Below are 22008 nucleotides of genomic sequence, written 5' to 3'. Positions count from 1 at the left end.
AAATTAAAATTGTATTTTAAACATCACCATTCTTATTGATAGTTATTTAGGAAGATACTAAGAAAGGTAGAAAACAATGAATGAAAAGATCATATGTTTAGTTGTGGACATTAATAACTTTTGCAGTGCTCTGCGTATATTTATATTTCTACAAACTTATTAAAAATACTTATGTTTTATATCAACTCTAGGAGGAAAGTAAGAAACAAATTTCAGAATCAGAACATTTAAATTGAAATTCATCTTCCACTTTCTATACAGTATCCACTGCTTAAAAGCAAAAAGCAGTGCTGCACAGTAATTTAGGTTAAAGTATTATCTGAAACACAACAGAAAAGAGGTGAAATTGATGGCCTGTGCTGGAACTTTTACCCAGAGATTGGGCTAATGTATGCATTCCTACAAAGAGCACTACTATGTTATAAGAAAAATAAACAAATATTTGCTTTTCTTTCCAATAAATGACTTATACTCAAATGCTGATCACACACAATATGCTTGTGAGGCTGTATGGAGCATGGCTAAATAGCTGCAAGTAGTATGTTTCCATCCGACTTGTCCTTCCATACTGCGGATGCTGGAATGACTTAATTCCTTACCCAGGCACAACAGCACCTCAGGGAAGAAAACAAGGAACAAGGCTCCAGATAAGGAAAGCTTTTGAGACAAAAAGTACACAGATGAGCATAAGAATGGAAAGAAGAAGGAAGAGAGAAGGGAAAGAAGACAGTGTCTATAACACTCCTCAGAACAGTAATGTAGACAAGGGTCTCAGGTCTGTTGCTTATTGAGATGAAAGAACTTGCAAAAATATCACAGATGATGTTTCTGGACAAAAGGAAATAGCTGACAGACTTTGGCTGGTCAACAAAGTAGAAATGTCACTGATCTAGGAAAAGGCTGTTCTTCTCTCCTTGAGAGAGGACTTTGCAACTGTTACTATGAGAAGAGTCCAAGTAATTTTGAAGAACAACGTAGTGATCGCTGAACTGAAAATATAAGACAGCCTTATGGATTGCACGTGGACTGAATTTATTATTCACTCCTTGGGTGAAAAGGATTATGACATCCAGAATAAGTATATCCACAGAAGTAGTTCAGAAATATCCCAAAACACTACTGTAAATATTTAACCTGTAGTACATTTTTTGTACTTGGGCAGTCATAAAAGTTTCTGAACCATCCCTGTTATTGTTATTTTAATGTCACTCCATATAAACCACTAGATGCATCATTAAAGGCCTGAAGGCAAGTCCTAAATCTGGTCAGAAGCAAGGTGTGTAGTGTTTTAAGGGTCATAGAAAACACTCCGTTCTTACCTTTCAAGGCTCTCTAGGGTGTCATGTAAACAAGAAGCTGCTTCTTCACGTACTGCTGTGAACTTTTGCCTCATATCAGCACACAAATTAGATTTGCTTTTAATAAAAGAGCTAATATGGCAGCTGCAAGTAAAACAACACAGAAAACTGGAATTAAGCATCTTCTGGTAACCATCTTGTGGAAACTGTCTGTGTTGCTCAGAACACACAGTGACATGAACCCAAGTACCTCAGCTTTCAGATGCCTAAATTTTGAGATCTCCTTATTCACAGTAAAAATCCAAATGTAATCATTTAGAGGGTTTTTTAAATTCATTAAATGTATGAAAGAACTGCCTTCAAATATTCACCTGCATCTCAAAATGCATTTCCTTGTGACTATATGCATAATCTGTTTATGTATGTTCATCGTTGTGAACTAACAAGGGTCTGAGATTTATTGGTAAAAATGTTTACAGAAATGAATTTTCATCTTGAATTCTTAAATATTCATGAAAAGCAAACGTCAAGTTACACATTCATTTGTGAAACTCATAATATTCGTCGCATTGATTCCTGATAAATCACCCAAAATCAGGGAGCAGGAACAATAACTCTGTATAAATACAGATTGCTAATCGCAAGTAATACCAGACACTGTGAACAGGCCAGCTTCTTTGATAATAAATGTTTATTACTTCACAAGTTTTACCTAACATGCAACTGTGAAAGTTTAAGCGCAGCAAGGCTGTGGAAAATGCTCTATACAGTATGCCTACCCATTGGCTCTTTTCATTTGCTTTGGACCCTCCTGCTCTTTAGTGGTTGCTGTGGTTGTTCCGTCTTTCCTTTCAGTCACAATGAGTGAACTGCAAGGGAAAAAACAAACAAATTCTGCACACTACACTGTGCAGGCAAAGACTTTGCAAACTGGGGACAGACAACTTCATAGCTATGGCATCAGGCAGCTTTTCTTGCCTTGAAAGCAGAAATTTTGATTTAGCTTTCATCTTGTTAAAAAGAAGACACAAAAAAGGAGGAAGAATTATTAAGGTAAACATGGAAATCCAAGCATATAACTCCCAGTTACAGTAACAGGAAACCCAAGGGAAAATTCCTTTGCGCTGTATTGGAATATGCTGCAAGGTTTCCCTGGCCTGTCCCCGTCTCACTGCAATAAAATGCTCTCTGGCACTTGCATGCTAAATGCTTTCCACACATGAAGCTGAGTTTATACAGCATACAATGTACTTCAGACACACATTCCTATCCTCATCCCTACCATCTGGGCTTCTGCTCTCCTGATGTTATGCTCTCTTGCTCCTTAATGATTGCCATGTTTACTCTGTCATCCTTCTGAGCCATTGATAGCAAACTGTAAGACAAGATAAGGTTTAAAATAGTGTACAATATGCCTTCTTCAGAATGTGAGATGTCCTACAGGTGCTCATGAAACATTCTTAACATGACAGACTTACTGGAGCTATCCAGGGACAAAATTTATTATTAATGTTTTCCTTGACCTCAACCCCAGGGAAAAAATGTTTCTGCAAAGTCTAATTAAAAGAATGGTTTGTTGTGCTGATTCTGTTGCTGTGGAAACTACCACAGAACCAAGTAATGTCTACTTAATTTAGGTGACATGGAGAAATGCTAGGAATGGAATCAAATTGAAGAAATAGTTGGGACATTATTTGTTACTTCTCAGACAGAGGGCCAGCTGCAGTAAGATCCCTCTTCTTTTGGCAGTTCTAGTGAATCTCCAAAAGTGGATGATGGAAGATAGAAGAATCTGATTAGCTCCATTATTTACTTCTTAGATATTCAGTACAGTGATATTAGCAGCCTAATAAGGATGGCAGACAGAATTCTTCTGTGAGTTGTCGTCTCCTTCTATCTGTAGATAAATGCTGATAACTCTGGATTTAAAAAAGACCTCCTGAGGAAGCTCTTTACAAATACAACTATTATACCCAGGTCTCATCTGCAGGTTCAGATTCTAGACTACATTCAGTCAATAATTATTTGCCTGTTAGTTCTGAAACATAATTCTTAATGCTACATAGATGAATGCCTGAAAGAAGAATCAGGGTAATTTTTAGCATCAAAAAGACTCAGGACTACAAAGTCAGTTGCAGTAGATAGCCTCTGACAAACCCTTCTGACTTCTCTCAGTCTTAGGTGTTTTCAGAGTGCAGAAACTTCCACACAGCCAGAATTCCCCAACTTCTTGTCAATAGCAGGAAAACACTGGGTGTAATTTATTTGTGTGACAGTACATGACATATTTCACCCAGGAAGAGGAGTGCCTCATGTTGCATGAACAAACCTCATTCTTTTAAGGTATTTCTACTTTTTATGCCCTCACACCAGAAATGTTACATTCTCTTGGTCCTTACATACCGTTATGCTTGTTCTCTCATTCTTTTGATGTGTTGGCTGTAAGCTACACCACAAGATAACACTCTTGGAACAGTTCAAAATACGTCTTCTCTAGCACATAAGCAATGTTGCTGGTCGTGACTCTTGGAGGAAAAAAATACCTTCTTAAATGAAGGTGAAGGTCTTTCAATTCAAAAATCTGTGGCTCAGCTCCTTAGATGATGTGCAATGGCAGAACTCCTCTGATTTCAGTGGAATCATGCCAGATTGTATCAACTGAGGTTAATTTAAGCGGCCCTCCATTTTCAATACAAAAATTCTGAACAAAATTCCTCTGTACTAATTGCTTTCTCTAGGAAACATTTCTCCAATTTGGAAACAATCAGGAAACACAGTTAATGCAAGTTTAGCTGGAAGTGTTATAGAGATGCTATTGAAAAACGCAAGGGTAGAAACAGAAACAATTCTACAGGAATTAGACAGAACATCTCTTCTTTCTACAAAGCTGCTGGAGCATAAGATCTCTTCTTTTTGCAAGGAGCAAGATTCATGGGGTATTTTCCAGAAAATAAACATTGCTTGCACAGCAGTAACATGGGCTATTCTGCCACCCATGCCAAGAAACATCAGTGTCATCTGAATTCACTGAATGTTGAATTCAGCTGTTCTGAAAAAGTGCCTAAGCTCTGTCCAGGTAAGTTGCTTCTCCTAGTCATTCAGAAACCCAACAGGTAACATACCATTGCAGTTCAGTCTTCTTAACCATATCTTCTTCTTTATAGAAATCTTTTGACACCTCTTCATGTGTTATCTGGATTAACTTCTGCAGGGCTGATAAAAAAAAATTCTGTAAAAACATGCAAACTCAATAGTGAATTCCTCCTTTTCTTCCAGAAACAATGCCACGTACACTGGCCTGAATGAGACATCTTAAAGAGATCTGCTACTTAGTACTTAAAAAAAAAAAAAAAAAAAAAGGTTTCAAGTTGGGCACCCAAGTCATTAATCACTGTTGAAAGTACGAGCTTTGCTCTTTCATTTGTGGAAAAAAAATCAAGTAGACAGTATTAAATAACTTTTACATAGTTGTTTATAAAAACAATGCATTAGGAAAGCAGGTAGCTTTGAACAAACCATGCAGAAAATCCATTTTCAGTTCCTACATTTGTGTTGTTAGCATTCTGTGGGCCTAGCTGTCAAGTCTTCTGAGTTTCTAAGTCTACCTTATCACTATACCATTCTTTCAAATGTCATATGGAATTTAACTGGTTTAACATCAACAACCTCTCTGTGTCTCTTTATTATTATCTACTAAAACTCAAAACGTGTCATCAAGAAGTCCTTCATTGGCTACACCTTCCAGATTATCCATTTTTTTTCTTTGAGTTGATCTCTCTCACTAATACTCTTTACGCTCTTTCTGCCTTCCACTGTGATGTGAGTGCTTATATTGTCCTCTCCCTTAAATAGCTGGAAAGACAATCTAACTCACTGTTTTGCTTCAAATTCACATCTTTGCTTTCTTCCCTACTGTTGTTCCATTCCTGCTTTGATACCAAACCACTGCAGAGAAACTGAGATGCTCTGTGCATTATTCCCTCCAATCACTCATGCGCTAAAACAACCGCCACAGCTGGTGTGAAAAATTCTCATGCTAACTGCCTAATGCTAAGCCACCCTAGGAGGTGGTAAATATGGTCTTACATGCTAGTAAGTGATATTTTACTGAGCACTTAACACCTTGAAACTTCAATCTCGAACTTCAAAAGGACCTGCTCTTGTATTTTTGCGGAGAACCTTATACAGTGTATTAGAAAATGACTGCTGAATATTGACTGTGGTAAATGATGGCACAGACTATTTCTAGTCATTAACAATACACATTTAGATATATACTGTAAGTTTATAAATGTAAGACATGGATGGAACAAGTTGAGTAGCACCTAACGGGCTAATATTTTAAGAAACAGATGCTTATAATGGAGATCCTCTAATAGCTCCAGCTTCAAGAGTGCCAAGCTCCCAGGCAGAAACCAATCTCAGAGTGCGATCCTGTATGATACTGGCTATGACACTGAACCTCCTCGAGCTCTAGAGCTGAGAAGCCATTTGAATACAAAGGTGTCCCCACCATGGGGTTCGGAAACCGGCATCCCTATGGCAGGCATCCTCTCATCAAGCTGGGCTAAGACTGCATACAAATCACATCGGTTTCTTGGCAAGCAATGTCAGAGCCCTTCTAAGAACAACCCAGTCTTCTCTTTCTGGGTAGCATAAGGGTGGATGGGATAGCTGGACATCTGAAACCCACCTAACTGCAGAAAATGGCAGTCTGGGGGAAGAGGGCTCTTCTAAGCACTGGCTGCATTTGATGCTTTCACCAAAATCAGCAGAGTTGTCCCAAATCTGAGGACAGTCCTATTGGCAGATTTTGGAGAGAGATGACAGCAGGCAAACCAGGGCTAATGCCACAGAACTATCGCTCCTCTTTCTGATTGCTATCAACAGAAATGGAGAAACATTTTGTAGCTTTAGAACCTGTTCCAATTTTCCATCTGGAAAGAATGGGGAAACGAATGCTCTTCAAAATATTTTTGAAATATTGACCTTCACAGCTGGGAATTAGTCAGGCATTAATTAGAAAAAAGGAAAAAAGCAGCAAAGACAACTGTAGTAATTTCACTTGACTGCAATCTGCAGCAATTGGGCTTGTGATCCCCAGCTCTGCCACTGACAACCTGTATAAGCCTGGAAAAGCTCCTTCATTTCTATGCCTTAGTTCATCACCTGTGAAATAGGGTGAAAACATCTACCTATTTTGCAGGGATCCAACAACAACCAATCTATCGATAAGACATTAATCAACTCCAAAGAAAAGCCTCAAATTCAGGTATAAGGTTGCAAAACCTTTGACTGATTAGATGGGGACTGAACGATAAATGAGACAACCTCAGCGGTGCCCTGTTGCTATACCACAGCTGCGAGGACTGCAGCTTCCACATTCACCTTTGTGATCACAATGCAGCGTTCAAAACTTTTTTGAACTAATACAGGTCTGAAAAACTGCACTGAAAAGGCACTGAAAGGCACTGAAAAAACAAACTCGCATGAGCAGACATTCCACAGCAGCAGTCCCAAAATAATAGTATCTAAATTACAGCTGAGCAAAAGGCTTTACATACACTTATGAATTCTTTCCTTAAATTAAAATCTTTCTGTAAGAGTCACGCTCAGATGTATCTACTGATTAGCTGCCTGCTACAGAATCCTTTCCTACTTTTGATATATATATGCGTGTGTGGGGGTGAGAGTTGTGTGTGCTCTCAATATTACGTCTGCACGAGTTATATGGAGCTTCGTGAATTCTGAATATGAAGCTACGAAACAACTGACTTCTTGTAATCCATTTCTGATTTGTCCATGAAGCATCCTATAATCAGAATCCTGTATTAAGCATGATCCTAGCAGTTACAGAATTTGTTATCTAATCCAACCCTTGCTACAGAATTGTTCTGCAGAAACTAACTTTACATATTTTTTAGATCTAGGAACATAACACTTGGAGGGACCAGGCTGGTAGCCCAGGAGAGCCCCCAGAAATCACAGGCAATCATGTAACTGATGTTGTCCTAAAGGGTGCACAGAACATCCTTCCCAGGCATCACATACACCACAGAATATTTCTTTATGCCCCACAGCAAACTGAGGTTCCCAGCTGTTACAGCTCTTGAGATTATTTTCAAGTCTCATCTCTCACACAAACTGAATGTTTACCTACATCTGTAAACAAACTGCCTGAAAGCACAGCTTTAAACTCTCCACTGCTCCCATTCGTCTCACGGGAAGGCTATCCAGCTAGGCCGATACCATGGATAGCAGCAGATATGTAGGTAGTGTACGGCATCAGTACAAAACGTCCCCTGATTACATCCACCCAGCTTTTGGCAGTCTAAACCTAAAGGACTTCCAGACCCAGAGAACATGTCCATTCCTTTACATTTAAGAGCAATTAATTGTTTTTTCTTCTCTTCATTTAATTGTCTCTGAACTTGTATATAGTTTCAGCAATATCTTGTAGCAATGAGTTCCTAAGTTTACTCATGCAATGAATGAAAACTTCCTGTTGTCTTAAAATTTCTGCCAGATTATTTAATTTAGCCTCCCCTATTCACAGGAACCAGTGAATAACCATTCTCTAATCACTTTCTCCATGTATTTCATGATGTTACAGAGCTCTGTCATTACTCTATGTTCAGCCATTTCTTTTCCACACTGAAAAGCCCTGGTCTATTTAATAATTCCTCATATGGAAGCTATTCTCTATCTCTGGCTGTCCTTGTCACTTTTTTCTTGGCCGTTTCTACTTCTAATACAACCTGTTTGAATTCGAAGGACCACAATACAGGAAGCACATACCATATGTTTGTACTTTGTATAACAGTGTTTTCTGCTTTGTTTCCCATTTCCTTCCTTATCATTCTTAGGTTCTTTTTGCCTTTTTGATTACTGAGCATTCACAGAACTACCCCAAATAACTCCAAGACCTCCTTCCTGAGTGGTAATTTAAAGACTAGCAGAGCATGACGTCAGCCTAATAATGATAATATAAATATCAATTTAAAAGAAAATTTGGCAGTACTAAATGCTAATGTGCTTATCTGTTCCAGCTTGACTCAAGAGGAAGGGAAAAGAATTATGATTATCTGGCTTTGTACTGAAATGCATTACAGAGCTGTCAGATAAACTCTCCTGTCAGCTCTGTCATGGGCAGGTAATCACCAATGGATGGGTAGGAGGAAAACACAGTAACAAACTCCAAAATTAAACAGGTATGTATTTCTGCTGTCCTTGTCAAAATTCACTGGATCAGTTGGTTATGCAAGAGAATAGCTTGACTTTTTTCATCTCCTGTCGGGCATTACTTATGTGGAAAACATTCTGATCATACAACGCTATATCTGAATATTAATTAGAACTCTTACTTGATATTCACATGGGATTATATTGTCTTTAAATCAATTTGCTAACAGGAAGGATGGCACAGAGAGACTTGTACAAAGTTCTGTAAGCTTGAGGAGGAATACACTCCTACATCCAGCAGTGTCTTTGAAGTCGGTTCTTCCTAGTAGCACTGAAAGCAAATCTGTTTGTTATTGGCAGCCAAGAAAAGCAACTTACAGGGGCAAAGAGCTTCTTCTTCTTCTTTAGTTTGTGCTGACTCACTCGTAATATCAGATGAAGCTATATTCATGTTGACGTTGTCTTCAGAGCAGAAGACAAGGGAAAGTGTGCTGCCACGAGGAGTTTGAGTATGGGGAGATGACTGACTACTAAGCTGAGAGATGCCTAGAGTAGATATTGTCTTGTTTATCTTCCTGCTAAGTGGACTGTGTCGTGCTTTCTGGGTGAATTTCTGTGCACAGAAGAAAGAATGAAAATAAAGGAGGGGATTTCTATAGCAAATTTGACAGCATAGAATCATATTTCCATAACTAATTCCAATATAAGGCCCTTCTGGCCTTCCTGTAACCTCACAGATTTTTCTTCAGTGACTTTAACAACCTAGCTGATTACTTGGATAGAACCTCCTTCATTTTGTGATCTTTCTTGAATACTCCTCTGCTGTAGCATTAATGCCAACAGATTAAGCTAATCTGTAAACACATAACACTGCAGCTACAGAGGGCTGGTAATAAAGCAGCTTTCTCATGTCCAAGGATGAAAAGGTCAGAGCAGTTTGATAAATGATCAGGGCTCTGCACTCCCCCCCCCCCCCCCCCAATAACATGGCAAATGAATTTCCTGTGTCAGGAATGTAAAACTTCAGCAGACTGAATTCTGCAGGGTTGATAATCAAAACAGTATGTATCATAAAGCAACTGCCCCTGGAGGAACCCAATGTTTCTACTGGAAGTTTCAAATCAAATATGAAAAGCAGCGTTCAAGTAATATTAAAGTAAATGACAACAGAAAGGAAACTGTCATCAATTCAAGCAGGAAGAAAAATAAAAGCCACAACAATGTGAATGCTAAAAGATACAACAAGATTGACATGCACTTTGGATTCCTCTGCTCATGTTTATTTGGACCTGACTTTAGAGAACTGGTAAGACTACATGGAAATATGGGAAAGCCTCCTATTTAGAAACAACTCTGTTATTTATGTGACTCACCGACTTTCCTTCTCTGTTTACTATCAGTAGGAAGAATATTTGCATAAAAACACCCTCTTTGTCTTTCAGAAGTTTGACAACTCTTGCTGCTTATTCCCCAACAGAAATCATAAGCTTCTATTAAATCATTTTAATTATTATGTCAAGAGAGTACAAGCTGCAGGTGCTTGACGAATAACAAGAGCAAATAGCCTGCAAGTAACAACAGCTCATATTTCAAAAAGAGTGCCTCACTCGGGGATTTGAAAGCACTTCACAAAACTTGGTTAATTTAGCCTTTTAGGGGGCAAAGCAAGGAACTAAAAGCTTAGGCAAACTGCTGAAGATCAAAACGTAGATGTGCTACAGTGAGCAATATTGGAACCCATTGATATTCCTTTACCTAGCTCTCCTAGTTATACTCCTAAACATCACTCATTCCCCCTTCATTTTCATCCAGTCACTTCAGCAGTTTCAAAAAAAAAGCCCAAAAAACAAAAGAAAACACTTGCTGTGGTTTCAGAAAGATGGACTATCACAGTAGAACAGTTATCAAAGCATTACAGATAGTTGTCTACAGTTTAGTTCGATGTTCTCTTCATCAGTTGAACTTCCTCTCAGCTAATGGCGTAGTTTTTATTTTAAGATTTTCATCTGAATTGTTCATTTTCTCCTTTCCTTGGCTTTGCTTTGCATATGGCAAGTGAATCCTGCTTTAAGGCCTCAACATCTGAATTTCATTTCCCAATTTAGTTTTAAACTCTGTATTAAAAGGCAACCAAACAAGCCATCACTAGAACTTATCAGGAAGAGGCCTCAAAGACAAACTAGGATCCTAGTCTAAAATCCTCATTGGACTCAAAAAGGCCTACTAGAATAAGCACCGCTTCATGATACTGGGTCAACACAGTCAGGTCCCCAACTCATTAAAAAAAAAAGGGGAGAAAATGCAAACAAGAGGCTAGATACATTTTAGCAGAATATTTAATTCTTTCCACATCAGTACTTATCACTAAGGCCAAGCCACACCTTCCATGGTCTGAATAGCTACATATTCCTCTTCCCATCAAACCTATCAAACTGTTTTTCTTCAAAACATAGACAGACAAGTATTCTGTGGTCACAAGATCCAGAGCATATAATGTTGTATCAAAGTTCCATTATGCAACAAAACAAAGAAAAACAAATGCTTGAAAAGTTGGATTAGGTCCCAAGGAAGATATTAGTAATGAAGTTACCTTTGTGTCTGTAATAAAGAGCTCCCACATGTATGTTGTTAACTTTTCCTCTTCAATTTCTTCTAACGTTTTTTTAGTGCCACCAGGGTCCCTAAGTGGAAAACAGCTTAATTAGTTTTCCATTTCCAGAGTCTTGCTTTTATTACAAGTTCTTTTAAGAAACGCAATAAACAGAGGATAAATGGTGGCTGATCTCTGCTGTGACATATATCTTCACTTATAAGAAAAGGAAAGGTAATGCAAGCAATATAAGCCATGAGTAAGTCTAGTCACAGGTGAAGAAAAGTATTAAGAAAGCACAGTCATTTATACTACAAACTATAATGCATGCATTAGGCCAGATTATGCTCTCAACTTCCTCTGTGCAAGTACTGAAGAATTTTGTCCAATGTAGCAACACTTCATGGATAGAAATGACAGCAGGTTTAATTTCTCAGAAGTGAAACTGATAGCAGTAGCAGACCTTGAGAATGCTTTGTGCTTTATATTCTAAGACTTTTTTGCATTTGCTTACACCCTTACCAAGCCTTAACACTGGAGCTAAATTTTCCACCTTTGACATCTGCATCAAGCTGTTTTTCTGTTATTTATGATTGTTTTTCTCTCTTTCAGGTAAATTTCAATTTAATTTCAAATAGTTAATATTTTTAAGAATATTAGAAAATACTCTCTCAGTACTTAAATGCTTTAGTGCTGTACAAAAAGACTGCATGATTTGCGAGGAGGATATCCTAGGGTTTAAGATGCTCCTTTTGCTGCTGTACAAAATTTCTCCCAGATTCAACCAGATAAAAAGCCATCAGCATGGACATATTCAACAGAGATATGTTAGAATAGCAGCCAAATTTGCTGGAAATTCTGTCTGCAATAAGCATGCTGTAAACAGAGGTTTCAGGGACCAAACTGCTCCTGGTAATTGCATCTTCAAGCACAGACATCAAAACTGAGAGCTGAGACTGTTATCTTCTATATTCTCAGTATCTGATGGTATCCGGGAAGTGAGAAGGAGATGAAAACAGTTTGGTTTGAATGTGGTGAAGGAGATGGGAGGTGAACAGAAACAAAAGTGCATCGTGTATGTGCATGTATGAATTCATCTCTGAATTTAAGTGTGGTAATCAGGGGGTGAAGAGAGAATACACAAGAGATGGGGTGGTAGACTGTAGCAGAGGTAAATGAAGAACCAGAGCACAGTGGGCAAGGAGAGAGACAGAGAGAGAGACAGACAAGTGGTGGTTACAGACAGCAGCAGAGACCAGAAGGAAGTATACCACATGAGACTGCTCTACTTTAGAATCTGGAACTGAATCCAGAGTCCTATGCATTTATACTCCTCTGTTGTCAGTCAATATCTGGAGACTTGCTGGAAAATTGTTTCTCTTATCCCACTCTATTGCTTGGTCCTAATATGTAAAGGAGTGAAAATCTCATCCACAGTATATCCTGGACTGATTCTACTTGCCAGTTTACCAGGCTAATTCTGTACAGGAGTACTATGCCGCCTCTGTTGTACCTAGGCACAGTTTGTCTTTGTTAATGAAATGACTGAGAATATAAGGAGAAAACAGAACAGCTTTGAAGAGCTTTACCCTGCAAATCAGAGAATAAACTGTTCAGTGTTTTACCAAACATGAATAATTTAAATACTTTCTATGTCAACTTTGTTATATTTATTGACTAAAAATGTTCAGAAATTAATATTTACTTCTAACAGTATAAAAGTTCAGAAGCAGTGCATTCTTTACAAAGTACCCATCACTGTCATACATAATTGATAGACTAGTACATATCACTTAATAGTTGGCTTTGTTCTGTGATTATAATGTATCTGAAATTCATGTTTATTTCCCTGGGATAGCCCTCTAAGAAAGGCTGCAGAAATATATGTATATTACTACATGTATTTAATGTGCATAATTATTAATCAAAGGAGAAAAAAAAACCCACAAATAAATCTGGCTGGGAAAGCTCAGTATTTTCTGCTAGTTCTGCAACTTGTAATAACTGAGGGCCATGCTGTGCTACTGATTTGAGTGTACAACTCCCTGCTGACTGCACGGGGGCAAAGTCAATGCGCAACTTGTTCATGCTGCATGGCTCAAAATTAATAACATTTCACTCAAACAGCTGCTACCTGAAGAAGAGAACCAACAATGTATCAAGAACAAAAAGACCCCAAACCCTTCAATCCTTCAAAGACTATCCTGCATCGCAAACATACGTTGGATTCCAGCAGGTTAATATGGAATGCATAGAACCGCTGGATTCGAGAGTCAAAGCTTCCAAAAGCCAGTGTATGGCACACAGCTGTCGAAAAAGATGCTCACTGCAAGGAAGAGGATAAACAAACATGTTTTACTACAAATTCAGGGAAACATAGTCAAACTGGAATCTTTGGCCAGAGCCAGCTAGGGCTTTCAATCTGGTGTGCCACCCTATCAACGTAAGAGATGAAAAATGGCTATTCATAGCACAAATACCCATACAACCTGCCAGTCAAATTTTCCTGTACCTGCAACAGCCTGCACAACGCCAAAACTACTCCCACTGCCAGGTCCAGGTGAGAAGGAGTTGCAGATCTGGTACCACACGTGTACAACCCAGCCCTGAGCTAGCTGCTCTTCTCGCTGCTGCTGTACCCACCACTGCCCCTGCAGACCGCAGGGAAGGGGAGGGAGTAGTTTCAGAACAATAACTGAGCCCCTGCAGGTGCTGAGCTCAATTGCTTTCATTAGAACATACAAGCAGAGGGTATTGCTGACAAACAGGAAATAAATGACTGTTAATGATAATCTTAGACATAAGTTTGAAAATATACAAGGAGGTTACATAGGATAACACTGTCTTTTCATGGGGAAAGGCAAAATTCTTTTCTCCTGTTTTGTGATGGCAGCATCTGCAGATGAAGAAGAAAGACTTGGAGGGGCAGCAGACCAACCTGCAGGTCAATACCTCATTGCACAGCCGGTGTGGTCAAGGAGGATTTGGCTTTTATGACAGTGGGACTGCTTTGAGGACTGAGGACCACGGGGGAGACATGGGGCTCAACTGAGAAAAACCTCATTGACTGAAAAAGGTACATCTCATAGCAAAAGCTAATCCTTAAGTTCTTGTTGGTAAAAGGCAGATGAAATTTTTCACTGTCTGGCGAATTCTAGACACCTCTCAAGGTTTCTGTAATGTTAACATACGACTCTGAATCCTGAAGGAATATTTTTGGATGTGAAACTTTTCTGTGGACTTATTTTGGTGAAGTCCTCAGTGCTTTCAGTACCTATGAGGGATTCCAGCATTCGACACCAAAAGGTTTGGATTCTTATGGATTTGGATTCTAAGGTAGCTTCCAAAGGCTTTGTGTTTAGGAAAAAGTAGGGTGTGAGTTTAAAATGCCAGAGCCATCTTATTCTGAACTAAGATTATCGTTTGTATTTTAGCTTAATCCATATGCAGATATAAATACATAGACACTTTCGGTGAGCAACAGGTTTAATGAACTTAAACAGAATAGATACTGTGTATTAGTGATTCTAATACAATAATATACAGAAGTATACATGATACACTTACTGTCTCTCTCTTAGGCGTACTTTTCTTTAAACTAGACAAACTATATTTTGACTTTGACAGCAAAAAACATTTCCTTAAAATGAGCTTAATCTTGAAAGCTGTACCACATAAGCAAATTTTATGTAAATGAATCGATATTTGGTGGATCAAGGACTTTGGGGCAAATTGTGTGTGTGTGTGTGTGTGTGTGTGTGTGTGTGTGTGTACGTACACTGGATTTTAACTCAGTCATAAAAATTCAATCATTTAAAGTTACAATTTAACCACTGCTATTAGTAAAAACAGACTATTTCACCATATACTTCTAATGAATCATGTTCTTCAGGTGAACAGAGGCTCTTGGTGTATGTATTATGCGTCTCTTGCTGTGAATTCTGCTTGTGTCCTACTAAGAAGGATAGGACATAATTTGCCTTCAACCATACCTTTTTGCTCCAGCAGGGTTTGGAATCAAGACACTGGTATAAACAGGTGTGAAAGACCGTAAAGTCGTCTTTCTTTTTTTATTTTTCCCTGACTTCCGCAGGCAGTGGCCTTCTGTCAGAGAGCAACTGTGGGGAAGGACAAAGATAGAAGTTAGGAAAAGAGTACATGAAATGAAGACAGAGCTAATACAATTGGTTACTGTATTCACATCACCACAATCCTCCTCTCCTCCTTACCATTAAAAAAATACTTAGGTGCATTCCTAAATTATGAAGTACTGAATTTGCTAGCACTTAATATTATAAATTACACACTTATATTTAATTACTTACAATTATTTGTTATATTGGTAAACTATAAATATGATATTATTTATATTTACATATTTATAGTCCTTATTAATTAAGGATTTATGTGACATCCAATTTTGAGGCAGACATGATAAGGTGACTGGTTTGTCTGAGAAAAGATATTGAGATATTTAACACTCCATTACACTAACTTTCTGTTGGTATGATGCCAATGGCATAAATGGGATAACATACATGTTATCACTAGGGCCATGAAGTAGAAAAATAGGTGCATTGTATCTCTATTACAGAAGGCCAAAGTTTCAAAGTTTACCTCTCAAATTCTGTTCAATTTTTCATGGCTAATGTATTATGTGCACAGAAAACAATAAAGACTAAGTTGACACCCAGATGAAAAAGAGTTTCATGTGTTGTCCAAATCCATGTAACAGAAAATTGAGCTCTTCATAGGCTGTGGGCACTGTTTCCTCACCGCTACATGCTTTGTTTGGCCATTTACACCTGTGCAAAGTGTTTGTAAAATGCTACCAAGTGAGAAAAGGAAATATTTATAACTGTTTTTCACAAATGTAAATAACTACTTGCACCTGGTGTTAGACAATGGAGGTTCAAGCTTAATAAACACAGTGAGATATTGCAGGCTTCATATGACAATAGTACATAGAGGATGTACGTACCTACCACCTAAAACTTCAAACACTACAGCTGGCCAGCAAATAAAACCTCTTGGCTGTTCACAGTCCAAACATGAGAAAGAGACCGAATTACAGCAAGATGGAGGCTGTGCTGACTAACAGAAGAGAAGTTCACAGTCGTTGCACAGTCTAAACTGGTTGAACTAAACAGGCACATAACAGCAGTCCCAACAACACAACACAGAAACAAAAACACGTTCCATCATTCTTTCTTACCTTTGTGGACTCAGGCCTAGCTTCCACAAAGCACATCTGCCTTAACTTCTGGCTGGACCAAAACAGTATGACTGAGAACTAAAGCTTCACCCTCTATATCTATAGAGTTACACAATAATGCTTTTAATCTCAAATTCATTGACTGCATACTCACTGACGTTCACATTTTGAACTGATTTTGAGGCACACTGTCCTAAGCCTATCTATACTGTTAACAGTCAGTCTGGGAGCTTCTTAAGTGTCAGTGAGTGTTTTAGGATAACATCTCTGACCTTATCCAGATGTGCCTACCAGCACTTAAGAGATTGCTGCTGGGAAGAATTGAGAAGTGATAGAAAGCAGTTCCCTAAATTGCTTAGTGGCTGCAAGCCTCTGGACTGGAGCGCTGACGTGCTCCTTTGCATCCGCACAGGGAAAAGGGCAGGTTCAACTTCACAGCCCAAGCGGTGCACTGTTTCCTCCAGTGATCTATCTGTTCAGGCCACACTTGAGTGTGGAGTTACTCTGCACTAGGACACTGATGCATGCCTGTCCAAGGTGTTGAGAGTCAAGTGCAGGCCCAGTATGACACAGACACGACCAACCCTGTTACAGGACATGACATGGTAACTCCTCAGCAATAAGGTACATCACACCCCTTCACTGCACTGGCTGCCAAATAACATGAGGATTTCTCTTGATTCCCTGCCTTCAAGGAGCTTAAATCTTTAAGTCTCAAATACTTCCAAAATTGCATTTAACCTGAAAACAAAGATTGCTCCTATGAAATCCTCCCTCTGTTCACTAACGTTCTGCCTTTCAAATGCCCTCCTTTTTAACAGTATCTCAAGCATTTTTGTTCCATGCTTGCTGAGGTTACATCTGCTCGCTTACCACCATTTTCTCTTCCTAGTTCATACAAGAAGTAACATTCTGTCTCAATACTAAGCTATGACAGCAACTGGAAACTGCCACTTTTTTAAACCACTGCCCTTGGACTAGCAAAATCCCTCTGAGTTGGCTTACATGTTTATCTCTTTCTCAGACTCCTCCTCATCAGATGAGTATCTGGGTGGCTGGCATGTAGTTCTCCATCTCATGTCCTGAGCCTGTTGTGCTGCTCTCCATGCATTCTTCCTCTCCAGTGATTCTTGGTGAAGTATATGAAAATATCCTCTACCTTGCTTCACAGCAGTGATATGACGCCTGCCAAAAATCATCACAAGATGGTCAGTGTACTACAGACACATTATCAAACTGATTAATTTCTCTGCTGCCCAACACCCTAAATTTTAACAGGTTTCACATTCTCCTTTACTCGAGAGTTCAACAGGTTTCTACAATATCCATAAAATTAGTATTTTCTTCTGCAGTGTGATAACAAAGGACAACGATTCCCCAGTATGAACTAGTAGATCTTTCCGTTAGCTTTCTCTGCGCAGCACTGATTAACTATTAAATACGTTGAACTCAGCATTGCTTTGTCCACTACTTGATGTAGAAATTCCCTGGTTAATTCTAATTTATAGCAGCCAGTTGACCACTGGGCCCCCCACTGTTTTAACTCAGTTGTCACAGGCTGACAGGCACTGCCCTGAAGCTACCTGTTAGGTGCTAAATTCCACTTGCTGTCAGAAGGCCACACTGTCAGTAACAGGGAAGCTGTCAATGAAGCCTGTAAGTGAGCTGAAGACAACAGGCAGGGTATTACTGTAAGAGGAGGAAATAAAGAAGAAACCATAATGCACTCCCAGTAGGATGACAGCAGAGGCAAAAAAGGAAAGGTGAGCTAGGGCAGTGAAATGGATATGGCATACTCTGCGCTTTTGATTAAAATGTTAGCTAGAAAATAGCAGCTGATCCAAGTCAGACAAGCATCCTATCTGGGCTAAGACACATCCCTTTAAGTTAATGTGTTGCTGACTTCTGGATTAAGTGTCATCGGGCTGTATTGATTCTTTCAGACGCAATCTGCTTGAAAGCTGGGTTTTATTCCTTGTTAGTGAGAAGTAATAACCCCCTTTTCTTATCAGAGATATATTAAAGCACCTGAAGGTCATATGGGGTGCAGATTTCAGGCACTGAATTCACTAGTTCTCAAGAGGAACAGTTTACTTCCTCCTCGTTTCCCTTTATAACAAACCACTTGCACAGTTTAATGATTTTAGGGCTGTTTTTTTTTTGTCTTGTTTTGTTGGTGGGTTTTTTTGTGTGTGTGGTCAGCAATTACAAACACAAGTCATTCCACCTTTATCTTCTTATCTTCTTCAGATAATGATAACCTCTCTGCTGGACCTTTCTTTACTAACTTAGGGGAAAAAAATTAGAAAGCTACTATGAGAAAGTCATGTCCCTATTAAGAAATGCTGCATACTTTAGAAAAACACAAGGATTTTAGAGTTGTGCCAGCCTGTCTCAATTTTTTATAAGAACCTAATATTTTGCATAACAGAATTCTCTTGGAACACTGGAAAACGTTTAACAACCTCCAACTCTTATTTTATGTGCTTTTCAGTAGTTTTCTCTCTCTCATTTCTGCCAAACATCAGGATATTTGTATGTGAAAGATTTTTTCCCCCTTCATATTGCTTTTCCTGCTTACTGCATGCACTGGTGTAAGTATCTGTTCTTAAAGATTGAAGCACTGCTGTAGCTGTGTATTACAATGCCACAAATAGTGGACAACAAGGTTATTACATGAATCAAAGACAAAGTTAATTATAAACTAGACAGCTTTTTATACAAACTCATAATCAATATTATTGGAGAAGGATGCATAGAAGTGGCAAAGTACAATCAGTATGATTTTGTAAGGTTTATCTAATATGGAAGGCTTTAATATGTGTATGGCAATCAGTGATCATTTTCATATACCAACAGGAACAGCTATGAACATTGTGAATAAACATTTTCAGTTTATGATTTCCTTGAAGTCCCAAGTATTGCAAAAAGTAGCTCTATAATCTCCAAGTACTGACAAAGAAATAAAATCAAATTAGTAGAAATGCAGCATATAAAAAGCTGCAATAACTACCTCATTTAAACAAAAAATCCTTTCATAATTCCATAGAATTATTTCTGAGACATTTATGACTGACCCTGAAGGTTTATGGACTCTTATTGTGGGAAAAATAGTAAAATAGATCCAAACTTGAAATATACAGGTGATCAACATACTTTTCTATACTACAGATTTACAGTATATTGCTGCAATAGGATATCAAATATTTCTGCATTTAAATTCTGGCTTCTGAATACCCCATTTATACAATAACTTAATATATATAATAACTCAATAACTTAATAAACTTAGCTGGGCTGCCAAATTGACAAGTAGGTGAGAATCATTCATTAAAATGGAAATGCAATCGAGATGAAATTTGGAATACATTTATTAAAGTAATTGAGCTTCAGTCAACTGTAGTCACAACACAGATTTTCAACTGCCTTTCAGACAAAAGGATGTGTCTTATTTTTGTAAGTTAATACCTCTGTCAGCATGGAAATTAAGAGTTTCCTGAGCACTAATAATGTGCAATGGAATACTTCAGTTTTCTCTACAGGAATGTATTATTATAGACAAGGGCCAGCAACATGTACAGAACAGTGATCCAGTAGTGTACTACGCATACAGCAAATTGATTGCAAACATATACTTTATAGTGCTTGATACAACTGCATACTTATTAAATTACTCTTTAAATCTTTTAGGGACCATGGGTCAACAGCTAATTGTAACACAGAGCCATTAAAGTACTGGTGAACTGAGCTTTTACCAAAGATTAGGGATTCCTGGTGCCTTTCTTTAGGTAAGGAATGACTCACAAAAATAAAAGAAAATCATTAATTCATCTTAATCATAAATTTGGTCCTAGACTAACATTAAGAAGCTACAGCAACAGCTCCAGAAGCTTTGCCATCAGGCTCAGGACAAGCTAGATATTCACTGTTTTTCTTAGATTCTATTTAAATATATCTTACTTAAATCCATTGTATCATCTTCACTAAATTGAAAGAAATCACACTATATATGTATTTGTCCCAGAAGATGAAATTTTACACAGTTATTAACAACTTCACATCTACTTAGTACGCAAAAAACCTCCATGACAGGTGGTTTACCAAAAGAATAAGATACACGCTCCTGTACCTGTGATGCCAAAAGTCCTGCTCAGCTCTCTAAGGCTGAGCAGAGTTACTAGGCAGGTGGGCAGAAGGCTACGCAGCCGTGTGGCTGCTCCTCTATCTAGCAACCGTATTCAGTGCAGCAGGTGGTGTTATGGGGGATGCTGCAGTCTCATTAACTCTCTCTGCTAATCGACCCCAGTCCCATTCCCTGAGGTGCAATGAAGTTGCAGTTTATTTATACCAGGTTGATTCTCTGTCTTTCTAAGGCTTAATTTTGTCTTAGGATCACAGTGAGCAAAAATTGTGAGCTGTAAGGAAAATAACTATTTATCTATCAAACAATTTAACTGCATACATAGCATTTCTCTGATCATGGGAATTGTTAGACACTGTCTCCTAAAATGGTCATACTATTTTCTTGTCTTAATGGATACAGGCTTTAGATCAATAAAGCTAATGACAGAACATCCCCTGCTCCAGGCACTATATTGTAAGAATTTAGTCTTTTCCAGAGGCTTATAGCTAAATGTAAATACAAATTAAACCATTGTGGCATTGCTCTGAAAGCCATTAAGAGCACAGGCTTTCTTAATGCCATTTCTTATAATTTCCAAAAAGCATTTCAATCCGTACTGGCAGCACCTCCTACTAAACCAGTAAAAGGTTCTCCTTGGGCCCAATGCCAGACTCTGCTGGTGGCGTTGCAAGGTGAACGCTAGTCGGGCACTGCCAAACTTGTTGCACTTGTGTCAAACTGAATATGAGCTAAGGCTTGTCAGGTGAAAGCCAAGTGCAATTTTCTGCACACTGCCACTTAAAGGAATCATGTTGAGTAATAGTTTCTGTAGCCGAGAAAGTAATATAACAACAAGGCATCTCTACACAAAACAGAAAGTGCAGAAGGCAATAATTTTGAAACTATAATAAACACAGCTAAACTATATTAAACATTCTGAATATTTCAGACCAAAAGCATGGATTAAAAAACAGGGTAAGTCTTCTAAACGAACACTAAATTACCTGCAGCCATACCATCATGGGCTGCGATCCCATCACAACTCTCAAGTGAGGCTGATGAGTATTTGAATCCTGAAGAATTCAAAGAAATACCAACTGAAGGAAGAGGTAAAAGCAGGAAGCTCCCTTCCTTTGAATTAAACATGATATCTGTGCCCTTGCCTGGTTTTAGTGGCCACTGTGGTACCGGAGGGGCTGTCTTCTTGAATGTATAATGAAATGGAAGTTTTGACAACCTGAAGTCATTAAGGATCCTAGGGCAACTTCTGTAGGAGCACAAGTGTTAACGCCTGCATTCTCATCAGATTTCAGATAATTAAATGTTACTGTCCTCACTGCTGTTTCATTTGGAAGCGTACACGTCTTACCATTCCTGTCCCCCAAAATACTATAGGGTGTGGATGTAAAATAATATACATCAGACTTCATTTGAGCAGTTGCTGCATTTTAATAGCTGAATTTATATTAAGACTGCTTCACATCTTTTGGATGTTGAGTAAGGTAAGACGATTTTACTGTAAATGAGAATTAGTGTATTGTTCACTTAAAATAAACTCAGTGAGTTATTACAGGATGCTTACACTACTTACACCGTAAAA

At 38.4% G+C, this 22008-nt stretch overlaps 1 protein-coding gene across 1 annotated transcript in view; it reads right to left on the bottom strand.

Moving 5' to 3' along the window:
• CCDC60 (coiled-coil domain containing 60) overlaps nt 1-22008 on the bottom strand; it is a 66164-nt gene that overhangs the window by 5033 nt on the left and 39123 nt on the right. Inside the window, 9 exon segments of the mRNA XM_013944820.2 lie at nt 1320-1442; nt 2078-2167; nt 2581-2673; nt 4421-4511; nt 8859-9093; nt 11071-11161; nt 13292-13396; nt 15063-15188; nt 17291-17470. Of these exon segments, the coding sequence (XP_013800274.2) occupies nt 1320-1442; nt 2078-2167; nt 2581-2673; nt 4421-4511; nt 8859-9093; nt 11071-11161; nt 13292-13396; nt 15063-15188; nt 17291-17470 (1134 nt within the window).

This window comes from Apteryx mantelli, chromosome 17, assembly GCF_036417845.1.
Source record: "Apteryx mantelli isolate bAptMan1 chromosome 17, bAptMan1.hap1, whole genome shotgun sequence".
Classification (NCBI taxonomy): Eukaryota; Metazoa; Chordata; class Aves; order Apterygiformes; family Apterygidae; genus Apteryx; species Apteryx mantelli.
This window is presented reverse-complemented; position numbering and strand designations above follow the sequence as displayed.